The sequence below is a fragment of the Polyergus mexicanus genome, unplaced genomic scaffold (assembly GCF_030449975.1).
Source record: "Polyergus mexicanus isolate NDT 795.1 unplaced genomic scaffold, iyPolMexi1.0 SCAF_6, whole genome shotgun sequence".
In the NCBI taxonomy this organism is placed as follows: Eukaryota; Metazoa; Arthropoda; class Insecta; order Hymenoptera; family Formicidae; genus Polyergus; species Polyergus mexicanus.
The window spans coordinates 6,229,274-6,244,475 of record NW_027223326.1 but is presented as its reverse complement, the minus strand read 5'-3'; the positions used below and the strand labels follow the sequence as shown (position 1 = coordinate 6,244,475).

The 15,202-nt window shown below is 32.7% G+C and overlaps 2 protein-coding genes across 5 annotated transcripts; one reads left to right on the top strand and one right to left on the bottom strand.

Annotated features, from left to right (window-relative positions):
- Positions 1–1,797: 1,797 nt before the first annotated feature.
- Positions 1,798–4,923, top strand: Rps3a (ribosomal protein S3A). The gene is made up of 5 exons (XM_070296875.1): positions 1,798–1,905; positions 2,665–2,768; positions 2,997–3,319; positions 3,769–3,930; positions 4,731–4,923. The coding sequence occupies exons 1-5, from the start codon at positions 1,844–1,846 to the stop codon at positions 4,881–4,883; spliced, it is 804 nt and encodes a 267-aa protein (XP_070152976.1). The 5' UTR covers positions 1,798–1,843; the 3' UTR covers positions 4,884–4,923.
- A 71-nt stretch (positions 4,924–4,994) lies between these two features.
- LOC138933835 (putative fatty acyl-CoA reductase CG5065) lies at positions 4,995–13,284 on the bottom strand. Of its 4 annotated transcripts, none has more exons than XM_070296869.1 (9): positions 13,084–13,284; positions 11,145–11,387; positions 8,642–8,805; positions 8,197–8,332; positions 6,452–6,651; positions 5,994–6,246; positions 5,692–5,882; positions 5,347–5,604; positions 4,995–5,265 (listed from the first exon to the last, which is right to left on the bottom strand). In XM_070296869.1, exons 1-9 carry the CDS (start codon positions 13,267–13,269, stop codon positions 5,130–5,132), a joined length of 1,767 nt encoding a protein of 588 aa, XP_070152970.1. In that variant the 5' UTR covers positions 13,270–13,284; the 3' UTR covers positions 4,995–5,129. The 4 variants fall into 4 exon arrangements, with proteins under 4 accessions (XP_070152970.1, XP_070152972.1, XP_070152971.1 ...); XM_070296871.1 differs by having other exon boundaries at positions 5,000–5,265; positions 12,997–13,168; XM_070296870.1 differs by having other exon boundaries at positions 5,000–5,265; positions 13,009–13,168.
- Between the last annotated feature and the right edge of the window lie 1,918 nt (positions 13,285–15,202).

The following is a 15,202-nucleotide window of genomic DNA, read 5'->3' as shown; positions in this document are numbered from 1 at the left end:
GTTTTAAGATATTATTATAAATATATTTATAAAAGTTTAATATGCATACATATTAATTATTTTTAGTTGTGTCGGCTATTTAATATAATTTAGAAATCTCAAGTATTATAATAAGTATCAATATCCTATAAATGTCCACTGGATAACCCCTGGATGTCTGTAGGATATATCTGCCCTGTCTATTATATTGGATGTCTTTTGGATTTCCAGAGGACATATACATGTGCAATTAATTGTTAACATTAATTTCGTTTAATATTAATAATTGAATTTGATGCGCACATTTTCATATATCCAAAATTATTATTTATTTAATATTTCATGAAAAATGTTACTGTTCGCAACATTCCAAAAACTTTACAAACAATAGTATTCAACCGCTAGTTCGTTTGTTTACCGCTATGCGACACGCGAACTCGTATTTGAGATTTGGTCATGAGAATTATATAAAGCTTGCAAAGAGCAACTGACAGGAAATTACAAATGTAATTATTTTCTATCAGTTCAATTTCTGATGCAATCCCAACATAGGGAATTCAGATATTGGATTGTTTAGAAAATATTACACAACTCAAACCCGGGAGCCAAATCTAAAATATGCATGTACAGCACGAAAGCCTCAAATATTAAAGAACGGTGAACTATTTGTAATATTAGATTTTTAATATTGGCAGTAAATAACAAAACATAATTTTAATTTATATTTAAATTTTAAAATTTGCTCCTTGAAACCTACGAAAAATATCCCTAACATATCCTATAAAAATCCTTAGGATGTTCCACAGGATCTCCCTGGATTCTCCAGAGGTTAATATACGGCTATCATTTACTCTTCCTCAGGACATCCAGAGGAGATCTGAGGATTACAATGGGATATCCTCAGGATATCCTACATGTATATTCTGGATGCCCTTTGGACGTCCTAAGGACATCCTTGTGCTGTCTGGGTATAGTCCTTATTAATGAGCTAATCCGACCGCTCCATAGACACGTTTACAAATCCGATTAGTCTAGGGAACTTTTTTCCTAGTCGATTGATTGCGATTAATCCGATTGCAAATCCGATTACTAAATGTAAACACTCTATAATGAAGTCCTAGGGTCTGTTCTTTGCAGCTGAACTGGCTGCATTGGTTTAGAGTTTATCTTTTTCTCTCCCCATTGGAAGAAGAAGAATGGGCTCTGAACTAGTGCAGCCAGTTCAGCTGTAAAGAACAGACTTCTATGGCCGGTATTCATAGTCAGTTCTTATATTTAAAGCGGCGAGCACACACTTTTACATAAACGCATAACCACAAGCATAAGAAAATTGATTGGTCCATTTTCTTATGCATAACAAAATTGACCAATCAATTTACTTATGTTTATGACAGTTAGTTTGCACATAGGATTTACTACGTGCAAACTAACCGCTAACATAAGACGCATTCATTTAACGACTACACGCTCGCAAGCATTATCTGTCTTTGTTTAATTTTCGATGAACAACAAAGATGGAGTGATATGTGAGCGTTGCGATGTTAAGTGGGATGGGCCCGTGGCGGTCAGCCAATCAGCAAGCGGAACGCCATTGTCGCTTCTTTGATTATTTAGGACTCTACGGCTGCGGTCGAGAAAATGCTAGAGATGCTTCGAAGCATTGCATTAACCAATTAGAATAAAGAAATCTTTACTCTCTTTGTCCTGATTGGTCAATCAAACGCTTCGAAGCATTTCTAGCGTCCTTCCGACCGCAGTCTAGATGACACAAAGCTCTGTCTATATATAATATATCTATGGTTTCCGCACGAGCAGGTTAGGAGTTTCCATCTCGAATATTTCTTTTCGCTTGCGACTTGGAATCATGGCGGTGGGCAAGAATAAGGGTCTTTCGAAAGGTGGCAAAAAGGGAGTTAAAAAGAAGATGTGAGTGAAATATATTACACTTGAAATTTAGCTAATTATTTCATATACGCAAAAAATTTTTTACCGAGTTATCGTTTTGCGTGATTCCTTTGGTTATGTCGGATATTCGGGCGGGGTTAGGCCTCACGCCAGCAGTATGTACTGTTAATATGACGATTATATTTTATATTATTTATTTCGGACTATATCCATATATGGTTATATAAAACATGTATTTTAAATATTTTTTAATTACTGTTAACGTGCGTTTTTCTGTGAAAGTGTCGTTATCTTAAGACATTTGATGCACATATAATTCGTGATTATATGCGTGTTCCATAAAACTTAACCTAATCCACTTCTAAGGGTCGTCTACAATAGGTCCGTTCCACTTAACGACCGCAACGCTCACAGTATCATTTCATCTTTGTTGTTCACCGAAAGTTAAACAAAGACAGATAATGCTCGCGAGCGTTGCGGTCATTAAGTGGAACGCGCCCAATGGCAATAGGTAGTGCAGAGTGAAGAGTTGATTCTGAGAGTGAATGGAAATTGTCCAGTTCTTTTCTTCCGGTCTTTACATCAGTAAAAACAATGTACTCTACTCCTATAGCTTTGTTATTGCCATTGTAGACAACTCCTTAGTTTTGCCATTTTATTTAATTTATGCAAGATAATCTGTAGAGATGTGAAACACTACCACAAAATATAAAAAAAGTTTTCATTATATTATATGTTGTATATGTGTATATATTTTCTCACGTAGTGCTATTATTTCAGCGTTGATCCTTTTACTCGCAAAGACTGGTACGATGTCAAGGCTCCGTCTATGTTTGCCAATCGGCAGGTCGGGAAAACTCTTGTCAACAGGACTCAAGGAACAAGTAATATTTTTTTTTCTTCTAAAATATTGTCTAACCAATATAAGCTATAAAGTTCTTACTATTTTTTTTTTTTTTTTAAGTTATATATTGTTTGTTCCTGATTTTTCTTTTCTTTTGCTTTTTTTTTGCTTTTATATATATATATATATATATATATATATACATACACATACTTTATATATTAAAACTCAATATAATATTATAAAATATTTTTATTTAATTTGACAGAGATTGCTTCTGAGGGATTAAAGTTTCGAGTGTTTGAAGTATCCTTAGCTGATTTACAAAGTGATCAGGATGCAGAGAGATCGTTTCGAAAATTTAGATTGATTGCCGAGGATGTCCAAGGTCGTAATGTATTGACCAATTTTCATGGAATGGACTTGACAACCGATAAGCTTCGATCAATGGTGAAAAAATGGCAGACTCTGATCGAAGCTAATGTAGATGTGAAAACTACAGATGGCTACCTACTCCGAGTTTTTTGCATTGGTTTCACAAACAAAGATCAGCTGAGCACAAGAAAAACGTGTTATGCTCAACATGCGCAGGTTTGTGCTCAATTGTTTTTCATGCATTATACGCAATTCTATTGTCCAGCTCAATTTTTAATAATTCTGAATGGCAGAAGGTATTGCGTATATTAACGCAGTTGCTTACCACACTACTTTCATTAATTCCAAATAAGTAGTGAAATAGAAACATGCCACATGATCTTTTAATATGTTTTATAAATAAATTCCTACTAACATATATGTATAAATGTTTTTGTTCAAAGAATTTTCTAATTTTATGAAATATTTGAAATATTTATATGCATAGAGTATTACTGTTTAAAGTTTAAAATTTTATTTCCAATTGATTTAAATCAGTAGAAATGCTGAATTAGATTCGTTTTAATGATAATACATTTATTTAACCCTTTTTTGTAGTTGCGCGTTTTGTCAATATAACTTTTTTTGTCTTAATTTCTTATTTTATATAATATGGTTTAATTTAGGTTAAGAAAATCAGACAAAAGATGGTTGAAACTATTACGGAAGATGTCACTAAGACCGATTTAAAAGGTGTGGTTAGTAAGTTACTTCCAGATGCTACGGCTAAAGATATCGAGAAAGCCTCACAGGGCATTTATCCTCTGCACGACGTTTACATTCGCAAGGTTAGTAGTAATATCTATGAATAAATGATTATATTATTTAATACTTTTTCACGAAAATAGTTAATTTTTTCGTTATGACAATATTCAGTTGAAAAGCGCTCACGAATATGATGGAAGACAGTAGTATGTATTAATGATTAATCGAAATAATTGCCGACAAAAATTTTTATGAAATTACGAAATATCTATAAGAATGTTTTTATAACTGATTTATAAGTGTAAGCTAGTAACACTACATCAATGAAGTCAAAAATGTTGATGGGTATTTTCTACAATCATTAATGCGAGCGCTAAGCAGAAAATGACTATAGTCACTCTTTGGCAATGAAAGCAGCATTGCCATCTAGTCACTTAAGTTCTTTTTTCTTCCCCAAGTCAGAAAGTCAGTATCGCCGAAAATGGGTCACTATAATCATTTTTTTTCTTTCTTGAGCTGACGTGAAGTTTATAAAATATAAGAGTTCTATTTATATTTTTGCTGTCTTGTCTGATAATTGTTATTTGCTCAATTATTATATTTTATTATTTTTTATTAATTTGTTATATAGCAGGCTATTAATTTTTTTTCCCCTTTCTTTTTTTCTCTCCCTTAAATGGCCTTAATTACTCTGAAAATTTGATGCACACTGTCATTTTTGATTGCTAATTTAATACCTAAAGGTTATTTTTTGTCACTTTTTTTATCAAAAAGCTGTCAATATTTCACTTTCTTTAGTCCGATGACTGTATGGCAGTGCTGTGAAAGGATTAATGATGCACGATTATTATTATTAAACATTAATAAGTTATAATTTTATCAGGTGAAAGTATTGAAGAAACCGCGCTTCGAACTCAGCAAGTTGTTGGAGTTACACGGAGATGGAGGTGGTAACAAGAGTGAGGAAGCTGGTGATAGCGGTTCCAAGGTTGATAGACCGGAAGGCTACGAACCACCCGTACAAGAATCCGTTTAAAGAGTGTATAAACTTTCATAAAAATAAAAGACACATTTGATATGGTGTAATGTTTTTATTTACTTTTTACTTTCTTCATATCTAATGAAGAAAGCAATTGTAGTATGCGTACACTACAAAATATAATTATATATCTAATCATTTCATTGATGTTAAATGATATTTTAATTTGATCAATATAATAGATATAATCTTTGCATGCAATCAATGAAGAAAATATTTTTGAATTGATTAAATTATAAAACATTACTTCATTATCGTTTTTAAAACATATGCTGCACTATCTGTGAGCAATGTTCTAAAACTTTCATTCCAGGATGCCAGCACATATATAAGAAGCAGAAAAAACAAGATTTTTGTAAATACATCCACCCAATACATACTGTAACAAAAGAAAAAGAAAAACGTAAAATTTTTTACGTAAAAAAAAATTTCTTTTTTTTTTGTGCGATTTCAAACTTACATTCTCAAATGTCGACGAGCGGCCGGTAGAGTGTCTGGAGTTTCATTCAATATGTAAACCCTTGCAGCTCGAATGCAAGCTTCGAAGTACTCGTCTTTATCCATGTCATCGCCGTGCAGTTGATATTTGTTATATTCTACGCTATTCATTTTTCTCCTCGCATCGAGAACACTTGAATTGTCAAAATCCCATTGTCTATTGGCATAATATTCGAAAACTTCGAAACCTTTGTTTATACGGCGATGGATACGACACATACTACATATAAACAAAATGAACAAGTGTATTATAGGCATTTTTTGTACTTTTGCACTTTTGATCTGACATGTGTCAATGATAACTCACATTGGCTTATGGCCTGCCAAAAAAAGAAGTGCATCAATAAAATAGGCCGGAATCATATGAAAAAGTAAGACACAAATATTATGCAAAAGTCGCGATTTCTTCATACTACCACCTGGATACCACAAGATTCCGTTTAGAGGTACTCGTTGCGTTATTTTTCGCCCGCGTTCTATTATTTCCGTCCAGGGAACCTGTAGATCAAAATACAAAAAAAAAAAAAAATCAAAGATCTCGTTTCAACATCGTCTGAGGATGCGTATACCATACCATAAAGATAAAGCGTCATACAGCAATCTATATACCTTGAACTCGCTACTACTTGTAAGATTATAAACTCGTTTCTCATGTTCCTTGAAATAAATAAAATTGCATGTGCAAAGAAGAATAGCATTGACGGCGATATCAGCGGGAAGATAATCAGCGTAACCGTTTTCATTGCAGTACATCGTTCTGATTACTCCCTTCCCAGCACCGATTAAGAGACCAGTCGGTCCATTGATATTATCCGTCCAACCGGGAAGCGGATCCTTCCAGATAGGAATAACTACGCTTGGTCTGATGGTTGACAAATCGTTAATAAATCGAAATTATTTAATATGTATGTATGTGTGTGTGTGTGTGTGTGTGTGTGTGTGTGTGTGTGTGTGTGTGTGGGTGGGTGGGTGGGTGCCCGCGCGCGCGTGTGTATTTGTGTGTGTGCTGGTTCTAATATATATATCTACACAAATTTCTAAATCTCGAGACTTTTGTCGATAGGTACCTCAAAATTATCGACGGGATATGTGGCATAGATTCTTCGATAAGACCTTCCGATAAGGCTTTCGTGAAGGCATATGTATTAGGTAGCTTTCCCAAGATCTTATCTGTCATAGCCTCAACTACATCATCATCCATCCATTCGACGCATTTGATTACTTTATGAGGATCCGCTGGCGGAGGATATGTTTTTTCATACAAAACCTATCAAGATCAGTTGTTCTGATTTATTATTTTTTGAACAATTTTTGTATGCGTGCATATATATAATAGGATATTTCGTAACTAATGAAATCGGGAAAAAGGTTAGGATTCTACATGAAAGAAAGAAATCGAAAATGTAGAATAAGTTTTTTCACACGAAAAGAAATTACTTGCGAATCATGCTTATTTAGCAAAATCGATTACCATATATCGATAAATAATTAAAAAAAAATTATGTTTTGCTTTTTGAGTAACTCGCTTATCGGGATATCGATGATTAGGATACCGATTCTAGTAATTAGCGGCAGAAATGTTATCGGCATATGCAAGAATCATGTCCATGTACTCTCGATTTGTTGTATGTAATGATAGAAACTCTAACAAAAGAGCTTTTATCGATAAGGATAAATTAGCAAGAATGATAAAAAAAATTCTACTAAATATAAATACAAACATGTACAGAGATAGTTAAGTGTACGAATAATATACCTGACGAATATTCTAAGTTATTCTTTTTTCGAAAGCAGTTTTCTAAAAAAATCGTATGAAAAAATTTTATTTTATATATTCAATTTGTTTTTTTTTTTTAATTATCTTCTAGAACACGCTGTATATACGGGTATCCCAAAAGGAAAGGTCAATATATTCTGGGAAGTAATGATATCAGTCATTTTAAGCAAAAAAGTTCATATAAACGAGTGTAAACTATTTCAAACGGTTTCCGAGATAGAGCTGTTTGAATGTACAGTTGCAAAATTACTGATAAAAAAGATGAGATACTACGTACTGTTTCTAATTTATCGTTCAAGAGTACAAGACATATCGTTCAAGACATATTTATTATTTATTACTTTTTATCTATTTTTAAAATTTTTTATTTTTATTTATTTATTTTTTTAATTTTTTATTTATTTTTTTAATTTTTTATTTATATTTTTTATTTTTTACAAGATGTCTTCATATAGTGTTTGTCACACATATGTGCGTGGCACACCGAGACGTGCAGCAACTCTTCGCGTGCTAGTAGTGGGGCTACGCTGTACCATTTCAAGAATGTTTTTCTGTTCCTCCACATTTCGTTTACATTCTCGTTCAGATAAAATATGAGCACTGGGAAGCGTACTTTTACGCAATGTATTGAAAACCCTGAAAAACATTACGATCCGGAATTCTACGCGTAGAAAAGCATCGATGGTATTCTTCAATAGCAGCAGTGGCACTATCGCAGAAGCCGTGAACACACAACATATCTGCATATTTGATATTTGTGAAGATGTGCGGCATTTTTAACAACACTTCTACAATATCATTATCAATAGTTACAACAGTCAACTGACGCTTCAGCATAATGATTTAAACTATCTCGAAAACCACTCGGAATAGGACATTCGTTCATATAAACATTTTTGCTTAAAATGACGATACCATGACCTCCCAGAATATTATTCTTTTCTTCTGGGACACTCTGTATGTACATATTTATTATGCATGCATTTATAGAGAGAGAGGCGGAAAGAATGAAAGAAAGAGAAATTAGATACATACTTTTTCTTCGAGATGGCAATAGGCCGTGCTGATATGAACAAATAGAAGTAAATTCTTCATTTCTTTAGCCAGTTCTATCATCTGCTTTGTGCCACGTGTATTTAGCAGTACGGCTGTTTTCAACAATTCATCAAATCTGCAAAATGGATGGAAAACTTCGCGCAAACACCCAGAAGAGAAACCCGTATGTTCACGGATTAAATAATAAAATTGTGAGAGATATTTATAAGTAATGATTCATATAAATTGTCAATGATGTATGAAATTATTAATGGACATTGGTATTAAATGATGCAAGAAGGAATAATTTGATTATTTCTGAAACTGAGAATTAGAGCAACGAAATTTCTACGGGGTTTCTCAATATCATATATCATCTTCATATCTTATCGAAGATATATTGATAAATAAAAAGCATTGGATTTCTTTTTTTCGTCTTCATTACCTGACGGTAGCTGCTCCGTGATACACGATTTCGACATTCTCGCAGAGCATTTTTCTATCCTCCGGAGATAATCCAAGTCCTAGCTGTGATACGTCTCCGCTGACGACCGTTATTACTTTTTCGATCGCTGGCAATCCCCTTTTTGTCTTGACTTCTTCGAAAAGCTGTAATTTAAATTCAAGATAAGTCGTTTAATATTTATTAATCGTATGAGAATAATGAGAATGTCGTCTCGTAACATAAAATAAAAAAAAATTTATCATCACGCGCGTTTGCTTCGAAGAAACTATGAAAAACGAGTAGACAATAAACATCACTATTATATTATTATGATTCATTGCTGCAGATGGGTTAATCTTTGATCTTATTCTTATTGACATCAATTGCGATAATATAATGAGATCTTTTTATTTTTCTCGACTAATAAAGATGCCATTACATAGCAGCATCGAACATCAAGCGTCGAGCGTCTGCGTCTATACAGAAATCATTGCGCAGGAATCTGAATGAGATAGATTCCAGCTTCTTGCTGCTAATAGCATGATGAATGATATGAATTTGGTCGAGATAAAAGAAATTATGTTCTGATACACATTACTAATATTAAAAATTGATATTTATTTACATTATACACAATAGATATTATTATTAAACAAAATATATATAAAACGTTACCCCTAGCAGAATATTAGAATCTAATCAAGAGGATTAAGGGATGTAATTTTCATAATTTTTTTTCTGCATGTTTATAACATACTGCTCCTTTAAATCATTTCCTACTTTTAACAATAGTTTTTCAAACTGTGTCATTTTGGCATTTATGAATCCCTTTTTGTGTCTTATTTATTTGAATATTTTAACCATCCAAAATCTCTTGCTGTATTTGTATTTGTATTTTATTTTAATTTACACTCCCAGAGTAGTAATATATTTTTATATTTTAGAGTTTTATAATATATTTTTGATTAATAATAATAACACACATATACATATCTATAATATCATAAAATAAACGAAATAAATATAATTCTGGGCAACAATATTCTGCACAGACGCTTAATGCTCGACGCTCGACGCTTGACGCTGCCATGTAAAGGTACCTTAACGTAGAGTCTGAAGTAGAGTTTCTATGAAAGAATCTCGTGTCTCGATATTATTTATAATATATTCGTTCAAATCATCGTTATATAATTTCTTTTTTGCAACGTGATTTCCGAAGTTTCAAATAATAGAGGAATGAATATTTCACACAAGCAAAAGTATTTTTCATAAAACACACAATTCTTGTGCTGGGCAACACTTTTGTGCTGGATTATTGATACACACACGCGCGCGCGCTTTACGTTTTTCTTATGTTTTCTTATGAGTGAAAAACATTAGAAAACGCATAGAAAATGCAACAAAGAAATTTATAAGTTAAGAAGTTAATAAGGCTCTAATGTGAAAATCATAACTTTAAATCTTCGCGGGCCACTGAAGAAGTGTAGGCGTGAAAAAAAATTATGTTAGAAAGTTGCATCAAAAAATTTTTAAAATATTTTCTTTACCTGAAATTTGGAACAAAAATACGCAATACAAAATATGTTTTCGATACAATATCAATAACAAAAAAAACACGGTTTTTATCGTACAATTTATATGTATATTGAAGCCAAGGCGACGCGAAAGAGAATCAAATGAAAGAATTGAATTCGTTGATATTACCGAATCTATCGAGTCTCTTTCTGACGAAAAATAGATATAAAAGAAAATCGTAATTCTAATGACGCCCATTTAGGATATCTTACGTGTGCACGTTTATGTATGACATAGCATGTTTACAGTGTTGCGTTAAAATTCGAAAGGCATGATATAACGCGCGCGAAATGCGCAATTCGTCGTATACTTTCACCAAGACCATAAGAGCGCGGTGTGTACGAATATAATCACCATCTTCTCGTTATATTTTCGACAAGGCCTTGACTTGGTTTCTTTCGTCACGTAGAGCGATGTGGATCTCAATGTGATCGACGGCAACGATCCGGTTAACGCGCTTTCACCGGCAAATTTGTCTCTGCCGAAGAAATATCCAAAACGTGCGCGCGCGCACAAGGAGAAAGAGAGGCACCTCAAACACGCGGCACTTCATATTATCCATCTGTTGTAAGGCAACAATGATGCAACTTGCAGTGCGTATAGTAGCAGAGTCATAGTCACACACTTTCTCTTTTTGATGCTCTTATCGAGGGATCAAAGCGGATACTCTTCCCGTAGTGGAAGTCTGATGGCGGCAATGCAGCTACCGAATTTCGCGGATGCGTGAAAAATTTTCGCAAAAAAAATTCTTTCGGAACAGTGTACGATGTACCCTACATACACATACGTACGACGTTTCTCATATTTTGCCATATAATTATTTAGTAGAAATTTTTTTATCGCGCGTTTCGCGTGTTTTAGAAAGTGCAAAGAGACAAGATGACAACCTTGTCATCTAACTAAAGCTACCGGATTAACTATAGCTTACCGGAGAATTGAGTATCTCGAGCAATCGTTGTTTAGGATCCTTGCCCTTCTTCAGTCTGATGAGCATGTAAATTTGCGCTATTTCGGGCAGGCATCGCAGAAATTTCTCGAGAATCACTTTTCCTAAAAATCCCGTGCCACCTGTCAGCATTATTTTACGACCAGCGAAAGTCTCGACTATTCTGTCCGGTGCTTCGGCGCTATCGAGTTCGCCTAGATCCATTGTGATCAAAGAACTACTTTTCTAAAAAGAAATATATGTATTTTTTTAGAAAAATTTGTTACACAGAGGAACGTATCCTCCACTTCACATCATCCTTACGCCAAGTCGTATACGTACGACTAGGTTGCTAGATGAAACATAAAATGATTATTCACGTTGCGGAAAACATTAATAAAAAACTTATATCGCGTGATGCATAAATATACATACATTATGACAACAATGCGCGTTTGCCTCATTTAACAGAACAATTAAATATTGCGCAGACAAAGGCGCGCTCAAGTCAAAAGAAATGCATTTTAGTTATCAAAATTAGATCGTTACATGCACCTTCGTAACTTGGTCCTATTGAATATTTATAATTCGCCGGTAGAACAATGGTAACCTCTTTAAATGACACAGAAGAACGATTTTTCTGAGATTAGTATTGAATGATAATGTACGCATATCCTGTATATGAAAGCTTACTTAATGCTCGTACATTTGGTGTCTCAATTATATATCTTTTTCCTATTATAAAAAATAATGTATACTTTTTTTCACAATAAAATTAAATTTAGAAACATAAGAAATTATTAATTAATAGAAGAAAACACACATTCAATATTATATAAGTGTTATATCGCAAATAAAATTATATTAAATATTTAATTTTCTTATATTTGTATATGAGAGAAAAAATTTACCTTAAGTACTATCGAATTATCTTATCTATATATTTTGTGAATATTGTTAAAAAGAAAATAAGCATAGCTTTCTCTCTCTCTCTCTCTTAGCAGGGAATTAGATATATCAATTATTAAATATTTTTATTCATTGCTGTTTATAATTGTGTTGCTCTTTTCGGAGCATATATATAAATATATATATATATATATATTTATTTATTTATCTCTCAATATGTATATATTGACCATATTGTTACGTGGTAAATCAATGGATTGCGCAGTTGCATTTAAAATCAGATGAAGATAAAAAAAATTACACAAGATAAAAATTCTGAAAATTTGAAAAATAGGAAGGCTAATTAATCTTTGACACATTTTGAGATATAATCAAATGTAAATAAATTACATTATAAATGTTGCATTATGTATTCTATCTTGACTTACCGGTATATTTGATTTAAATGTTTATATTTCTTTTCATTAGTGAGACTTTCATGTGTTTAATTTCATGGGAATTTTTTAGAGAAGGTTATTGCGTTTTTGTATTTATTCGCACTTTGACGCATATGATACTTCATAATTTTGCAAATATAAAAAATAAGAAATTAAAGTAAAAACAATTGCACAAGCACACAGGATAAAAAATTCGAAAAGCATGAAGGCTTGAAAAGCAGAAAGGCCAATTAATGAGTTACCGTTGACCGTGCATGTACACGTTCATTAATTATATTATAATACCATACTAAAATCGGCAACGGCTATAATTATCCAATATTAATTTAGCGATTCAGCGTCCGTATGTTAAAGCGTCCTATCGTGGAAAAGACTCGTTTCAAAAATAAGCTTGCTCGATTTATATATTTGCAATATTTTCTCTTCGTGTACTCTTATGTGTCATCTCACTTCTTTTATGCGATTTCATTTTATAGTCATGTGAACACATCGATGGTTGAAATACACACATTTACACTCACGAAATTGAGAGAAGCGTGGCTCTCTCAGAAGATTTTTCTCGAATGCTCTTGCCACCACACTTCTGCTACACTTACTGCGAAAAGGAAGTGATCGGCGGACACGGACGTCGGACGAATATGACGTGAGACCCGCTCGTGGGTCCGTTTGGGTTCGTAATACTCGGTCTCGGATCCCCGGACTCGGTCGGATGGTGAACCAGTCGCGCGTCGTAGATTGAGAAAGTATGTAGTACGCCTGGATCCGATTTGATGTTTTCGCATTCTCCCGTAGCGAATCACGCGCGCGTTTTACTTGTAAGCCTAATCTTACATAACATCACGCGCGTTTACGATTCTCGTGTTTTTCTTACAATTAGCATTACCATTAAGCGGATCAAATTGATTGACAATGGATGAAATTATTATTGCTCACACGATATTTTGCGTAAACAATAACAATTTCAGAATATGCATGTATATATACACAGTGCAGTCAAAAAGTTCAGGGACTGATTTTTTTTTTTGGACGCACTAACTGCGCTATCTATTGGCCTTCACTGGACTTATTGTTAGTTACTATGATGCCTCTTCAGTTTTGTCATATTCTTTTTGCCGCCCCATTGAATCAATAGTTTAAAATTTTCGTGTGTTTAAAATTTTAAAAAATTTTTATCGTTGTCACGATTTTCAAAATGGAATTTTGATTGTTTTATTTTAAATGTGAAGAAACTGCAACAGAAACATATTAAATAATACAAGTTGCATTTGAAAAAGATTGTCTAGCAGGAAGTAAGGTGCATCTTGCATCATTTAATATGTCTTTGTTCCAGTTTTTCCACATTTAAAAGAAAATTTAATCATAATTTTTTTGCATGATTTCGCAAAGCGAAGAGAAACAAAGTTGTGAATAAAAATCTTTTTTGAAATTGTATTGAAGTGAAATCTCTCTCTCTCTCTCTCTCTCTCTCTCTCTCTCTCTCTTCTTTTTCTCTCTTTTTCTTTATTTAGATGAGATGTTACCGGATCATTTTAAAAATATTCACGTTGGACTTTCCTTTGTATCTGTTTTTTCTATCCCTCTCTTTCCTTCATGAACAGCTTAGGTTTAAAAACACGGCACACATGAACCATGACGAAAGTTCATTTACGAGTAGTCTCGCAACAGTAATAAACGCTTTATGATGCATGTTCCGTTTTTCTCAGCAAATATGCATGTAAAGTGAAAATCGCGTTAAGTCTATGCCGATATTGAAAAATATTATGTGGAAATCACAATATTTTTAGTATGCATCTGATAATGATTACGCGATCAGAACATAACAATATATACATCCTATTTGTTCTTGATTTATATAATAATCCCCAAAAAGTTATTTAAAAAGAAGAATTATAAAGGAAAAATACACACACATTCACAAAACCGACATACATGCTTCTTTGTCAGCAATTAAATACTGCGTTTCATTAAAAAAAAAAAAAAAGTCCGCTTAGTTAATTTATAGTTTATGCACTTACATAATTAAAGTAGGCATATTTTTAAAGTTTGATGTTGTTATCGATTTGTTTTTTAAGTTTAGAAGTTTTCATTTTGGCGAATCACATAATCTGCAATTAAAGACGATGAGAGTATTGTTTTTGTTACTATTATACGTTATTTTCTGCGGTAAATTTTTAAATGTGTTTCATTTTTGTATTTTTATTTTTAAGTTCTCTCACAATGCAATTAGAGAAATCGCGAGAGTAAGATGTCTGGTAAATCAATATATCTTGTGGTACGCTGACATAACTTAACATTCTTTCTTTGAAATGTCAATTCAATGAAATGAGTAAATACTATTAGCTGACTTGGTCTTCTATTTGTTCCTTCTACATGCTTTGCACACAACATTGTCATCAAAAATTTTAATCTAGAAAGATAAAAAAATATTTTTAAAAATTTGTATATTTCTATACAGAAATAGTATAGAAAAAAATATAATTTTTTTATATTGTATTTTACAATCTTAATCATACTATTAGGATTGTACAATAATTACTGAATATATTTAATAAATAATTGTAGAGAGAGAATTTTCCCGTATTCTTACATTTTTGTTGTTTTTAGTGAATATTTCACTTTCAAGGATCAATTTCTCAAAGCTTAATTTTCATTCACCTTTAAAAAAGGCCATTTACTCAACAAAGTTTTAATTAATATTATCAAAATTGCGATACA

Bases quoted from the DNA above. Each gene is read 5' to 3' on its own strand.
- LOC138933835 (XM_070296869.1), bottom strand. From the start codon at position 13,269: ATGCGAAAACATCAAATCGGATCCAGGCGTACTACATACTTTCTCAAT. The intron at 8,806-11,144 runs GTAAGCTATAGT...TTTAAATTACAG, and splicing joins TCGAGATACTCAATTCTCCG to CTTTTCGAAGAAGTCAAGAC. The intron at 5,605-5,691 runs GTGAGTTATCAT...GTTTATATGTAG, and splicing joins TTGGCAGGCCATAAGCCAAT to TATGTGTCGTATCCATCGCC.
- Rps3a (XM_070296875.1), top strand. From the start codon at position 1,844: ATGGCGGTGGGCAAGAATAAGGGTCTTTCGAAAGGTGGCAAAAAGGGA. The intron at 3,320-3,768 runs GTTTGTGCTCAA...GGTTTAATTTAG, and splicing joins GTTATGCTCAACATGCGCAG to GTTAAGAAAATCAGACAAAA. The intron at 3,931-4,730 runs GTTAGTAGTAAT...TAATTTTATCAG, and splicing joins ACGACGTTTACATTCGCAAG to GTGAAAGTATTGAAGAAACC.